The sequence below is a fragment of the Sorex araneus genome, chromosome 10, assembly GCF_027595985.1.
Source record: "Sorex araneus isolate mSorAra2 chromosome 10, mSorAra2.pri, whole genome shotgun sequence".
Taxonomy (NCBI): domain Eukaryota; kingdom Metazoa; phylum Chordata; class Mammalia; order Eulipotyphla; family Soricidae; genus Sorex; species Sorex araneus.
The window spans coordinates 43790924-43806190 of NC_073311.1; the positions used below are offsets into that span (position 1 = coordinate 43790924).

At 38.9% G+C, this 15267-nt stretch overlaps 1 protein-coding gene across 17 annotated transcripts in view; it reads left to right on the top strand.

Annotated features, from left to right (window-relative positions):
- Window positions 1-15267, top strand: part of PARPBP (PARP1 binding protein) — a 53891-nt gene that overhangs the window by 34258 nt on the left and 4366 nt on the right. For 10 of the 17 annotated variants that reach the window (XM_055118314.1, XM_004602773.2, XM_055118313.1 and 7 more), the window contains 2 exons: window positions 2565-2743; window positions 6892-6973. The exons of 2 other annotated variants lie outside the window; for them this stretch is intronic. In XM_055118314.1, coding sequence (XP_054974289.1) covers window positions 2565-2743; window positions 6892-6973 — 261 coding nt within the window. Of the gene's footprint in view, window positions 1-2564; window positions 2744-6628; window positions 6635-6891; window positions 6974-15267 lie in introns of all 17 variants that reach the window. 5 more of the 17 variants (XM_055118324.1, XM_055118328.1, XM_055118329.1 and 2 more) reach the window with 2 other exon arrangements.

A 15267-nucleotide genomic window follows, 5' to 3' on the forward strand; every position in this document is an offset into this window, starting at 1 on the left:
CTTTAGTTCTAGAGCAGAATTTTGGGTTATGTATATAACTATGTTTTGCAGTTTAATCAAGTAGCAAAAGTCCCCTATTATTAGGTGTGATTGTGATAGCTTGTGTATGAAGAAAGACTACTTATTTTTTATTACTCATTTATTTATTCACAACCTCTTGCTACTATTTTTAGCTATTTGCCTATAGCAGTGATGTCTTTAGGCTAATTTTTCTGAGCTTGCAGGCACATCATGAAGATTTAGAATTGTTGCTCATATTTTTAATTTATAGTAACACTTGCTATAAGTATTCTGGTCAAATAACAGCTAGGCTATTACTATAAATATCAATACAGAACTGTCACATTTCACATGATTAAGAGAAGCAAGAAACCATCAAGTAATTTTAACATGTAAGGAATATTAAGGCAATGAGAGAGCTTATTTCCAGTCAGAAGAAATAAAGATACTACCTGGTTCTTACTTATATGTTTTCAAATTTAAAACTTTGCAAAACTTTGGGATCCTGTGATTTTCAAGGAGGTTAAAATTAAAATAAAACTATAGACTTCTCTCCTACTATGAAAATGTATGTTAAATGTCACATAGTAAGAGATATTTTGTTATAAGACCAGTGTAGCTATACAATTCATTATAGTTTGCCCAGTAGCCAGGATTGGCCAAGTAGAAAATGGTGGCCAAGACCATGGTGATGAAAGCTGAGGAATATGGCACAGAGTGAATGTGAATGTCACCCAAAGGGCAACTCTGATGATTCAGCAGTGACCAGCAACTTTGTCGCTTAGGTACATCATCACCTCTATTTATCAGCCAGTGTAACTTAAGCTCATTGAAGTAAAATGATTTTTCCTTAGTTACACGGCCTACATATTTAGTTATATAGTGTCAAATCCAGTCAGAAATGCCTTAATAATTCAATCTATAAATGTATATTTTCTATATATGTATATGTATAATGTTATATTTTCCTTTATTTAGTCACTAAATTTCTGCAGCTCTTCCCTTATTATCTGTTTTTTCTTATTTCCACTGCTGTATCTTAGTCCAGACCTTTTTTATTGTGTTGTTCTGTCTCCATAATGGTTAGTAATCTTCTCCTGGAATGTATTGTACACATTGCCATCATTTGTCTAGAATCTAAATTGCATCATTTTACTTAATAAGTAAGAGATTGGAGCTTAGTAACAGATGGGCTTCTTTGCATTATATATAAACCTTCCCTAGGCTCAGATCACCCTACTTACTCTCTGTTACCGGGTCTTATAGTCATATTATACTCTTCGCTCGGGGGAAGTGCCAAGGTCCTGTGTGTGTGCTCCAGGGCATTGTCTTATATCTGAGGGGAATTGATCATTCCCTCTCAGGAGCCCCTTACTGTGCCTCACATACATACTGTTAGAATGCTCTTGGCACTCTACAATGAAATATTCTTACTTGTTTATCTTATCAAGGAAACTGGGGCTATTTGAGACAGTGATTTTTACCTTTGCAGCTGTACTTCAAGTACAGCCATTGGCACATGATTACTAACGATAATATTGAGTATTTGTTAACTGGTCTTTTATTTTTTGCATTTAATCTGTTCTTTGGGGTTGGTGTTCAGATTGCTATAACCTGATCCTGCTTTGCTGTAAAAGATTACACGGGGAATTTAATTCATGAGACTGAGATCACATTGGGAGGTAGTGGCTAAATTTTCTGACTTTAAGGTCTGTTTTGGTTTTTCTGTTGTTTTTGTATCACACCCGGCAGTGCTCAGGGGTTACTCCTGGCTCTGCACTTAGGGATGACTCCTGGTAGTGATCAGGGAACCATAAATAATGCCTAGGATTGAACCTGGGTTAGCCATGTGCAAATACTCTACCTGCTATTTTATCACTCTATCCCCAATGGTCTAATATTATTCTGACCAGAATTTACTATCATTCATTGGGGGATATGTGTGTGTGTGTGTGTGTGTGTGTGTAAAATATAGGGATGTGTGTATGTGTGTGTATATATGTATATAAAATATGTGTATATATAATATGTATATATATAATGTATATTAGAAACACATATGTATTTAGTGTTTCTGGAAGTAGATAATGGTGATTTTATTTTAAAATTTTTTTAATTAAAATTTTTTTCAATTCATGATTTTTTATTACATGTACATTGTTAATGTAATGGATTTTTTCCATAAATCCCATATATATATTTTAATTAGTGAATCACCATGAGGTGCAGTTACAAACTTATGAACTTTTGTGTTTGCATTTTAGTAATGCAGTAATCGGTTACCCATCCCTCCACCAGTGCCTATTCTCCTCCACCAATGTTCCCAGTACCCCCTCCCCCCTGCCCTCCCCCCCCCGCCTCCCTCCTCCCTTCCCCCCCTCCCTCCTCCCCCCCCCCCACCCTGCCTCTGCAGCAGGGCATTCCCTTTTGTTCTCTCTACTTTTGGATGTTGTGGTTTGCAATAGAGGTATTGAGTGTGGTACTTTACACTAAGTGGGAAAGACTAGATGATTGATTCAGTCGGAGTGGTGATTACATTTCCTTAAGACTGCTTTTTGTTCTAGCCAAAATCTTATACCATAAACCATGGCACGGCATACTGTGGCAGAGATACTGTGAAAATGTTACTGGTTCTCTTGGATGAAGAGGCAGCCAGTGCGCCTACCAAAAACAAAGCAGACCTTTTATATGATGACGAAAACGCAGTTCTTCCTAATGGAATTTCTATACTTACACTTTACAGGTAAGTAATATGGAAGCTGTAGATGTGTAAAGGTAACCCTTGTCCAGGACGGATTTTTGAAAGAACACTGATTATAAAGGAAATAACTGTTGTGGTACAAAAGATGGAAATTCAAGAACTTATAAAGACTGAAGACAGAAGTTAAAGGGAGACTGAACATTTCAATGTGAAGAGGTTACTTATGAAAAGGTAACATTTTGGAGAATATGGCAGGTATTTTTAATTAAAAAAATGATTTATTGAGGGGCTAGAGAGATAGTACAGCGGGTAGGATGCTTGCTTTGCACACAGCCAACCCAGGTTTGATACCTGGCATCTGTATGGTCCCCTGAGCGCTGCCAGAAGTGATTCCTGAGTGCAGATTCAGGAGTTATCCCTGAGCCTCTCCAGGTGTGGCCCAAAAACAAACAAAAAAAAATTTAAAAAAACAATTAATTTATTGAATCACCATAAATTACAAAGTTACCAAGTTATTCACGATTGAGTTTTTGGCATATATCAGTCCCTCCACTATGTTCATTTTCCTCTGCCAGTATTCCCAGTTCCCTCCCTGCTTCTCTGGCAGATACTTTTCTTTTCTTTTCTCTTTTTCCTCTTAGGTACTATGATTTATAATACTATTACTGATGGGGAATCATGCATATTATTTTACCTTCTTTCAGAACCCAGCCTTCATCCAGAGGACTTTCTTTTATCATTTTCTTTTTAAAACTTTAACACTGTAGTTTACAAAGTTGTTCACAGCGCAGTTGTTTTGAATATTCGATGTCACCACTAGTGTGACATTCCTTCCACCATTGTCACCAGTTTCCCACCCACCCTGCAAGCCTGCCCCTGTGGCATGCACAAAATAATTTATTTTGTATTGCTTGTTTAAACAGAATGCCAAGTGGGAGATTAAAAACTAGTTCCATAGAACACAATTTTGTGAAAATTGTTATCTCACACTGGGGTTATTAAAGTCCTTATCTGAGGGCTTCCTGAGCTGTTCGCCCCTGGTTGAACCTTCTGTGTTGCTGTATTTGTTAGCTTAGTTGGATTCTATGCTATTTTCCTATCCAGTTTGCAGTGCTCTAGCTGGGATGTCAGTATTGAGGAATTCAGAGGTGTTGTGTGGCCACAAATGTAACCATACACCCCAGGAGCTCCAGGATCTGGGGAATTGGGATGATTCTTGTCCCATCCACCTCCCAAGGAGGCCCCAGAGCTTCAGTCCAAAGACTGGTGTATCCTTGGGTTACATTGGCTTGTGAAGCCGGCCATTGTTTTACGTGGCAGCAGTTGTGGGATGTGACTGTGGCCGCAGAGACATCTGGCAGGATGAGGGCTAAGGGGAGGCTGCCCACTCCCACTTTGAGAAGCCCCCAGAGTTGTCAACCTGACAACTGTACCTGTGAGTTTCCTAGGCTTGGAATCTCTGCAGAGATCAGTTGCGAAGCATTGAAGTTGAGCCATTTGTATGGTGACGGCTCTGGGGTATAGGTAGCACTACTGCGACTTTGGCAGAATGGGGATTTGGCCAATCTCCCATCTCAAAAGGGCTCCAAAGTTTTCAGCCAAAAACCAGTGTACCCATGGGGGGCACTGGCTTGGCTTGGCATCTCTTCTGAGACTTGTCTTGGAGCTCTGAAGCTGGGCAGTTGTTTTCATGTGGGATGTGGGTGTGGCTACTGAGGCTTTTGTACTGGGGGGAGGTATCATTTACTATTTAGTTGGGTTTGTTTGGGATCCACACCCAGGAGTGCTCAGGGATGACTCCTGGCTCTGCACTCAGGGATTCCTCCTGGCAGGCGGTGTGTGTGTTGGGGGAACCATATGGGATGTCGGGGATTGAACCTGGGTCATCTGCATGTAAGGCAAACATCTACATTCTTTTCCTTTCTTTAAAAATTTTTTTTTTTAAATTAATCACCATGGGATACACAATTACAAAGTTGTGTATGATTGAGTTTCAGTCATACCATATTATATGACTTCACCAGTGCACATCCCTTTACCAGTGCACATTTCTAGCCACTAATGTCCTCAGTTTCCCTCCTTCCCACCTTCTTGCCTCTGCAAACTGCCTCTATGGCACACACTTCTCTCTCTCTCTCCCCCTCTGTTTCATTTTCCTTTAAAGCAATGTGATTTGCAATAGTGTTACTGAGTGAGTACTTTTGCATATCACTTTACCTCCTTTCAGTACTCAGTTCTTGTCCAGAGTGATCATTTCCAACTATCATTGTCATAGTGACCCCTTCTGTGTCCTAACGGCACTGACCCTCTTTGAGGCAAGTTTCTTACCATGAACCAGTCCTCCTGACCTTTGGTTCTATTGTCTTTGGGTATTATTTACATACTATTATATATATGTGTATATATACACATTATTATATTATATATTATATATATATGTATATATACATATATATATATGGAAGGATTTTAAAAAGTTGGAAAAAAAAATCTCTGCTCTTTGTGTGTGTGTCGGTGATCAAACTTGGCTTTAACCATGCAAGATATGTTTCTCTTTTTTTCAGGTTTTTTTTTATTTTTTAAAATTTTATTGCATAAAAATTTATTGACCGTGAGATAGTTACAAGCTTTCATGTTTGGGTTACAATCTCACAATGATCAAACACCCATCCCTCCACCAGTGCACGCTCCCCACCTCCAATATCCCAGGTATATGCCCCCTTTCCCACTCTCCCCCTGCCGCCATGGCAGGCAATATTCCCCATACTCTCTCTCTACTTTTGGGCATTATGGCTTGCAACACAGACTCTGAGAGGTCATCATGTTTGTTCCATTATCTGCTTTCAGCATGCATCTCCCATCCCAACTGGTTCCTCCAGCCATCATTTTCTTAGTGATCCCTTCTCTATTCCATCTGCCTTCTCCCCTCCGCTCATGAAGCAGTCTTCCAGCTATGGGGCAATCCCCCTGGCCCTTGTATCTACAGTCTTTGGGTGTCAGCACAAGATATGTTTCTCTCACTTAGCTGTGTCCATAGCTTCCACATCCACATCAGTTTTTATTTATTTATTTATTTATTTGGGGGGGGGGGTCACACCTAGCAGTGCTTAGGGCTTACTCCTGACTCTATGCTTAGGGATCATTCCTGTTGGTGATTGGGGAACCATATGTGGTGGTGGGGGGGTGGTGGGGGGTTCAATGGGGATTGAACCTGGGTCATTCACATGCAAGGCTAACTCCCTACCCTCTGTATTATTGCTCTGGCCCTACACATCCATTTTTAAAAGGTCTTCTTTTTCTGCTCTTAGTCATGTGGGGCAAACAAAGTTCAATTATTTACTATTACTGTAGCATTTCCAGTAGTGTTACCATAGGGAACTGCCATGAGTGGTAAAATAAAACTGTTGTGCATTGAAATGATAAAGGATAGTGTGATGGATAAACATACATTAGAGTAAGGTTATCAACTATAAGGTTATCAACTATATAAGGTTTTCAACTATTTTTTCTTGAATATATGGTATTACGAACAACTAGATTCACTTGTCTTTGATCTAATAACTGCTTTTGGGTAGAGAAAGGCTAAAAATTAGTTCAAACTCTATATCACATTAAATGAAGCAAAGCCTGAAGAAGGACAAACACAGGATGATATCACTTATATGTGGTATATAAGAGTTACTGGATGAGCAAAAGTAATTGTTTAAAGGAACAATGACTAGGTCACCCTCGGCTCCAGAGTTTAGGGAGGAGAAAGAAAGAGAATGAAGGGGAAAGGGAGAAGAGTTAGATGAAAAGCAATGGGGCAGAGGTCAAGGGAACTCAGATAAGTGGGTGATGTCAAGAAATGATAGAGCTAAGTACCCAACCACAGAGTCAAGAATACTGAAATCACGAGACCCAAATTTTAACAGCCAGATTTAAAAGGTGTCTGTTAAGATGGCAGGCTAGAGATGGGTGGGGGGACAGGACAGGGAATCTGCAAACACTGGTGGGGGGAGGCTGACACTGGTGGCGGGGTTCTTGATGGACCAATGTATGTCAAAAACCCAACTATTCACAGTGTTTTATCCAAATAAAATTTGGGAAGAAGAATCATAACAACAGAAAGATGGCAAATCCAAGGGGAACAAGATCTACTTTATAATTTTTTTCCTACTTTATAAATTTTTACTGTTTCTGTTACATAGGTCTCCCACGCAAGTGAATAATTTATCCATTAAACCCCTAAGAGAACGCATCCATGAGTCAGTTCAAGAGACGAAAATTAAGGTAGGATTTAATGTGCTGCTATGAAAATGATGAAATTGTTTTAGAAGAAATATATATTTAAAACTGAACTCAATATTATAAATGTACACGTAGATGGGGCAATAGGAATTAAATAGAAACTGATTCATGCCAGTTGACATGCAAAACATTCTTTTGATTTCATCTTGATTAGTCTATTTCTGGCTTATTTAATGGACTGATAACCTAAACAAGGAAAAGGAAATAAAATTTACCTGCTTGGATAAGTTTCAGTAACTAGGTGTTCAATGAATAAAGGGGAAAATAAGGAAGATATATATATTTTTTAATTTACATTTCTCTGATCTTCAACTGAATAATTTTTTTTCTTTAAAGAATTCTTCTCTACTAATATCCACGGCCAGGGAAAACAGGGACTAGGAGGACTGGGCAGTGGTTGGCATCAACCACAAGTGTGTGTGGGGCGGAGGATAGGTAAGATAGAGAAGGGACCAGCCTGACAATAATACCTGGAAATGATCATGTTAGACATGAACTGAGTGATAAAAGTAGGTAGAGGGATATTCTTGATAACCTTTCAGTATTTTATTGTAAATTGCAATGCCCAAAATGGGGGGAGGGGAGAGGGTAAGGGAGAGAGAGAAAGAGAGAGAGACAGAGAGAGAGACAGAGTCTGCCATAGAGGCAGAGTGGGTGGGGGTGAGGGGTGATGGGAGGGGTGCTGGGGAATGTACACTGGTGGAGGGATGGGTGTTGGGACACTGTATGACTGAAACCTGATCATGAACAGCTTTGTAAGGGTCTATTTCACACGATTCAATTCAAATTTTTTTTAAAAATATAAGAATTCTTTCCCTATCTCCACCCTTCTTTCCTTTCCTTTTTGTTGTTGAGCTGAGTGGGGATTTCACACACACACACACACACACACACACACACACACACACACCTGGCTCGGGTAGTGGAGTTCAGGGAGGGGAGCATCCTTCAGTTGCGGTGCTTACCGCCGTGCTCTCTGCATTCACTTTCTTTAGTTGTGGCCCTTGTGCACTTTCTGGTCTTTTGCTTGCCCCAGGGATGCTGTGGTGTTCACTGGTGATGGAGCTTCCTGGCTGGGCTGCTCACATACTTAGATGTAGGGCTTGCCAGGGACCCTTTGTAGTTGTCCTCACTCTGCCTGATTGTGGTGTGACCAGAATTTGCTTGTGATGTGTGACATCACGTGTAATAGAGCTTCCAGCCTCAAACACCTGAATGGCTTGGGTCATCCTTGGCGGCTATGCCCGCCCTGACCTCACACTTGCAGGGCAGACACTCGAAGCCTCTGAGCTAACCCCTGACGCTCAAATCCTGAGATGTTATAATTCTGGTCTGAAAATTAGTAGAATAAGTTTAGATTTGAGACAGGAGAACATTGCTTGTTGTGTATTGATAGCACCAGTTGTTTATATTTTCATTTGGTTTGGACTGTTTTTTTTTTGTTTTCATTTGAAATACGTGGGCCTATAAGTAGTCAATAGCTTGTTTTTCAAGTGTTTACAGTTTCTTTAGTCTTATTTTTCAACAAGAAATTGAGGTGTAGCTCATTCTTTTATTTGCCAGACATTCAATGAGTATCTGAGCAGATGCAGGGCACTGTTCCGTGGCTGGGAATTCACTCACTTAATTCAACAAATTTTTTATGTAAAGTTTACAATGATCTGTGAATTATCTTATATTTTATTCATGTCAATACAATTTTGAAAATTAATTTGTGTGCTCTTTATATTCTCATTTGGAAAGTCCCAATTAGCAAAGCTTTTATTTATCATTTATCTATATGCCTGAAGTTCATTTAGTTCATTCATATTAATAAGTCTCGTCTTTTTTTGATAGCAGTTGTTAGTAATTAATAAATCATTGAGTTTTTTTCTTCTTTTTTTTTATTGAATCACCATGTGGAAAGTTACAAAGCTTTCAGGCTTAAGTCTCTAGTTACATAATGCTTGAACACCCATCCCTTCACCAGTGCAGATATTCCACCACCAAGAACCACAGTAAGCCTCCCCCTATCCCCCAGCCCCCTCCTCCCCCCTAGCCCCCCACGCCGCCTGTGTAGCTGATAAATTTCACTTTACTTTCTCTTTACTTTGATTACATTCAATATTTCAGCATAAAACTCACTATTATTGTTTGGAGTTTCCCGCCCCCCCAAAGTCGGACCTGCTGGAAAGGAAGCATTTGATAATTTGCTTTCCATTGCTGAGAATGAAGAGATAACATCATTGAGTTTTATGTGATTTTTCTGTGAATGCAATTTGTCAACTGCTACATTAAAATAAGTAAGTCCTTATAGCCAAAGCATGACATTTATAAAACAAAACTATCCCTTGGATTTGGTTAGAAGCAGGAAAGGAATATATACTTTTTTTCTTTTCCTTTTTTAAAAATATTGAATCACCATGAGATAGAGCATTACAAAGCTGTTCATGATTGGTTTCAGTCATACAGTGTTCCAACACCCATCCCTCCACCAGTATACATTTCCCAGCACCCGTATCCCCAGGTTCCCTCCCACCCCCCTCCCAGTAACTCCCCAAACCCCAGTCTGCTCTATGGCAGGCATCTCTCCTCTCTCTCTCAGAATATATAATTATCTGCATTTAAATATTTAGATATATTTAGAGAAATCAAATATTTAAATATTAAATCAAATATTTAAATATTAAATCAAATATTTAAATATTAAATTAACTATTTAGAGAAATATTTAAATATTTCTCTCTGCTAATTCATATTGATAAACTTTAATCTTTTTATTTAATAAGTTTTTATTTTATTAGGACTAAGCATATCAAAATGAAAAAATCTAAATAAAAGTCCCGAGAAAGCACAAGATTTCGTGGCTACTATAATTTTTTTTTTCAGTGTGCAGAAGCCATGGTTTAAGAGATTATAATTAGATTAACTTCTCTTAATAAATAGTATAGCTGGCTAAGTCTTCATAAAACTTTGAAACTAAATGGCTACAGAGAAAGGAAGCAATTGGTGTTTATGATCAAATTTTATAGTAGGGTACATTTTATAAAACTAAAGTGTGAAAATAATTAGTTTAGCCAGGTATATATATATAGCTAAACCATAGCCAAGTAGAGTACTGGTTGGAATAGCAAAAATCATTACTAAATATTTGCTACTAAGTAACTATGGAAAGTAATTTAGCAGTTTATTACTATGTTATCCTATTACCTTTGCTCTTTTGGCATGTTAAGTCATTTTAGTCATGGAAAGAATATATGATGTATGTGTAAAATACTTTCTAAAAATAACACTTTAATGGTAGGAAATATTAGGGAACATTAAATTTTAATGTCACTTGAAGATATAAGGACATACAGAATTTTAATGCCATAAATGATGGTTGGTTGTGGAATATTTATGGCATGATATAGGGCAGAGTGACTTGGGTTTTAAGTTTTCCCATTTATTAATAGAAATGGGAATTCTGATCACAGGGCCTCTGTAACTACTTTGAAAATTTATGTAAGTCTGCAAGGTCTATTTCCTACTGTGATGTATTAAAAACCTATCTACGAGGACCAGGAAATCCACTCTAAGGAGGTTAGGAGGTTCTTCCTTAACGTTTATGGTCTTGATAGGAACCTTTGGTGAATGCTTTCTTCCTATTCTTACCACAAAGTTTCCAAGCAATTTATACAAATCCCCTTTTGCCTTTTCATTAAAAGACTGTTCAAGGAGCTCCCTGCCTTCTATCATCCCGTAATTGCATTCGTTTCAGTCCTTTCAGCTTGTCCTTTCAGCATTTTGCTCTTCAGGCATAATTGGAAAGTCATATGTGCAAGTCATTTCCGTATTCTGAGTCTAATGTTTCCCCTCATATTATATGTATGTCAGAACAATCAGCAGCGTTTGCTGACTTAATAACTTAAGTCGGTTGAGCAAGAAAGCCCTGGATGTTTAAAGCATGGAACTGTGGACTTTGGGGCTTAGGGTATTGTGAAGAAAGTAGACTGACTCCTACTCAGAAGCCACTGGGCAGATCTGTGCCCTTACTGAGGAAGCAGTTCTTCTTTATTCTAATTCGGCTGTTAGAACACTTGGGGTATGTCTCGTTTAAGAGGCTGATTAAGTTTAATACATAGAATTTCTTTCCTTGATCACTGTCACTATTTCACTGTCATCCCATTGTTCATCGATTTACTTGAGCGGGTGCCAGCCCTTCTTAAAAGATTTCATCTCGAGCCTTCATAGTCCCTTTATGACTATTACGGAGCATGTAATAAAATGTACTGGATAAAGGAGGAGATAGGAAGATTTGTCCTTTAAAACACACACACACACACACAGTAGAGACAGACTCATAATTGATCCCCGTAACAGAATTAACTCACAAATAATTGAGTTATTTATAAATGAATAATATAAAATATAAAAAATATAATATAAAAATGAATAATTATGTTTTTATGTTATAAGTTAGTTCACAATATTTGATTACGTTTAATATCCAAACACTAATCCCACCACCATTATATCTTCCCACCACCAAATTTGGGACGTTTCCTTCCCAACCCCAATCCCTATCCCAAAATACAACCGAAAGAATATATTTTGTATTGTCTGTTATGAAGAACTGCTGAACATGCTTACAAAAAGTGTTCATATAGGAAACAATTGTGATTGTTCTATTTTGTCAGGAGCCATTAATACATTCTATAGGGTATCACTAACATGTTGTTAAAGTTTGGGTGATGTGAGCTTTGGTCTATATATCTAAAAATATGTTTATATGCATTTATATATATATATATTTCCCTCTCTGATTTTTTGCCTACTGTACTGTTGCCTACTGTCTGAACCCCATCAAATATGGTGTGGCAATTATAGAAAAAGGGTAGGGAGTGTCTTATGATGTGTCACGCGGCCGCCAAAGCCAGGAATATGTTCACTCATATGTGAGGCTCGGTCCAAGCGAGTGGGGAGTGGCCTGGAGCATGGCGGTTGGGTTGAAGAGATCGGCTGCCGGAGCTGGGTCCCTTGGGGCAGGGAGGGCGCTCACCTGCCCCCCTCTGGGGCTCCTTGAGTGAAAACAGCCTGGTGTGGAATCTGGTGGCATGGCTACAGGGGCCTCATTTTATGTTCCCTTCTGGGAGAAGCAGCAGTGTGATCTCAATAATTAAATATTTTTCGACATGTAAAATTAATTAGAGGAAAAGACAGGCAAATAGATTTAAATGGGGAATTCTAACTGAGGTTTAAGGTCTGTGGTACCAATAAACACTTGGGAACTGTTGAAACAAAAAATTAGGAACATAATAGGTCAATTTTAATAGTAGGTCACACACTGGAGTGGGCAGCATCAATAGACGTGAAGATAGGTTGATGGAAAAACCTCTAGACTAAAGCAAGGAGAGAATAAAAAATAAGTGAACAAGAAAATGAGAGAAAGTATTTCAAGTTGAGCGGACAATCTGATGAAAGTATGAGTTTGCCTTACTAAATATAAAGAGAATGTGTTTTAGGTAATTGTATAGAATAAGTAGAATAAATCACGTGAGCAAGGTCAATGAAAGTGGTGTGCATGTGTGTGTGTGTGTGTGCATGTGTGTGTGTGTGTGTGTGTGTGTGTGTGTGTGTTTGGTTTTAAGAGACAATTGTAAGGATATGTGCATGAAAACCCTAAAAAGGCGGAAAGTTTGACTTGCACATGAGAGAATGGGCCTTAAGAACACTAGCTGCAGTACATACTGTACATACATGAGCTTTTCTCTTCAGTCATACGCCCCTCTCCCCCTTTAGCCACATAATTTCCTTACTCTTTTGAACTGAGCAGTTTACTCTGCACTTTTCTGTCTCAGAGCTTTGTTCTTAGGGTGACTTAGCAGTACTTTGCCCATCTACTTCCTCCTTTCTGGAGCATGTGGCTTCCTTCCTCTCTCTTGACTATTCTTTACTCTTTTTTCAAGCTCCACCGTTTTGCTTATTCATTGTTCTGTACTCTTGTACTTGCATCGTCTGTGATACACTGAATGTAACAAACACTTATTAATCGCCACCTGCATACCAGTCTCTGGCCTAGGCATTAGGGATGCATGAGGGCATGAGTAAACCAAACAGACCAACGCTGCTGCTCTCAGGGACAAGTTTCCCTCATCTGTTTATTGAGTTGGCTACAGGACTATAAATGGCAGCTTCTAGACTCTCTCTGTAGCCCTGTCAACCCTAATTTTGTCCCATAGTCGTAGGGACCCTCCACCAAGAGCGTGGCACACCCAATACTCTATTACTCTGCCCTTGATCTTAGAGGAGAAGGCCAGTAGAGCCAACCCCTCGAGCAGCTTGAGCAGAGAATTCTGGGGTCCCCTTGGCTCAGAATGGAATAGAAAAAGGAGGCCCTGGTGGCCTATAGTGGCTGTGTCATACACCTGGTGACTCCTTTTCCTGTGGGGAGGGGAGGACCACAGGAGTTTCAGGGTTGCTGAGCAGATGCCAAACTAAGGGCTTTTATGATTATGATGAGGTGATAAGTTATCAATAATATCAATTTTGTTTATTTACAATAATTCTCATGTGATAAATGATCAATAAGAGATTAAGTGGCACTTACGTTTTAGTGGGGAGAGGAGATGTTAGACCAAACAAACAAGAGTTATAATTGAACGGTATATTGTGGGATGGAAAAAAGCGGCAGAGAGTGACTTTTTCAGTGTCTTTGGGCCCTAAATTGGATGATTTATAGAGATTTACATTACGCAAAGACATATGGGATGAACTGCACCTTTTTATTATTATTAGCACCACGCTCTAACCAACTGAGCTAACCGGCCCCCTACTGAACTGCACCTTTTTAAAGAATGAAAATGGAGTGTTTTTGTTTTAGACAGCTAGAGTTGGACTTGTTTAGACTGAAGGGATAAGGTTGGGACTTATTTGGTGTCTACTGATTGCCAACTATCATATGAGACCTTTATATACCAGTTAGAGACCCCTTGTTTGGCTCTGGAGGGCATCAGTTCCTAGACCAGATAGCTGGCAGTAGCAGAGTCTACATTTAATGTAAGATTTCAGATACTGCTGTTGCCAATGAGTCAATGAGCAAAGACATAATGAATATAATGAGGAGTTATAAAACTGCAGTGCTTTGGTTGGAAATACTTTGTTTCTATTTAGTAAAATCAATGAAATTTCACAGATGAAGAAATGAATCGTTTGAGACAATTATATGCCATTAGGGTGCAAAGCTCTGTTCTTTAGAAAATGTGATAGTATAAGAATGAAAAGTTAAATGTAGAATATTTATTCTTAGTTCAATGTCTAATAGGCGTATAGAGTAATGTCCCTCAATGTATTTGTCAATAGAAAACGGGGCTTAGGAGCTGGGTAGGGCGCTTGCCTTGCATGCAGCTGACCCGGGTTTGATCCCCAGTACCTCATATGGTCCCCTGAATCCCCCAATCCCATATGGTCTTTCTGAGTGCCGAGTTAGGAGTAAGCCCTGAGCACCACTATGACCCAAAAACAACAACAACAAAAAAGGTGGTGGGAACTTAAATCTTTCATTTTTTTATTAATATAGCTCAGTCTGACTTTTCAATACTTTGACTCATTCATCTTAATTTAACCAGGAACAGGCTTTCCTATATGAAGTATAATTTTCCTCCAACTGGGAACCTACTAATAATTTCATTTTAAAAGGAGCTAGTGGCAAAAGGACTTCCAATTCTTGGCAGGTTTGAAAGCCACTGCAATTTTACCATGGATAGAAATCTTTCCGAAGAGGTGGGGAGTATGACTTTACAAAGGAAACGTTCAGTCCCTTTCTCATGTGACTTGAACAGAAAATGATTTTAGCAGCCATGAAACTGAACATTATGCTTAGTTATTTAGTATTTTTAAAAGCATTTTCAAGAGGGAATTATTCTACTTACTTGTAATTCCAGATCAAATACATAGGGAGATTTGGGTGATTTGCAACAGAAAGTAATCTTAAGAGTCGTCACTAATCTTGTATAGGATAACAACTTTCATTAACAAAGGAGAAGCAACTTCTTTAAAGTTATCTATATAACTTTATTCTATTTTAACATAGTATGTTGTATATTTAACCAGGAACAGGCTTTCCTATATGAAGTATAATTTTCCTCCAACTGGGAACCTACTAAGAATTTCATTTTAAAAGGAGCTAGTGGCAAAGGACTTCCAATTCTTGGCATTTCCCTTGCACGTGGCGGACCCAGGTTTGATTCTTCCGCCCCTCTCAGAGAGCCCGGCAAGCTACTGAGAGTATCTCACCCGCACGGCAGAGCCTGGCAAGC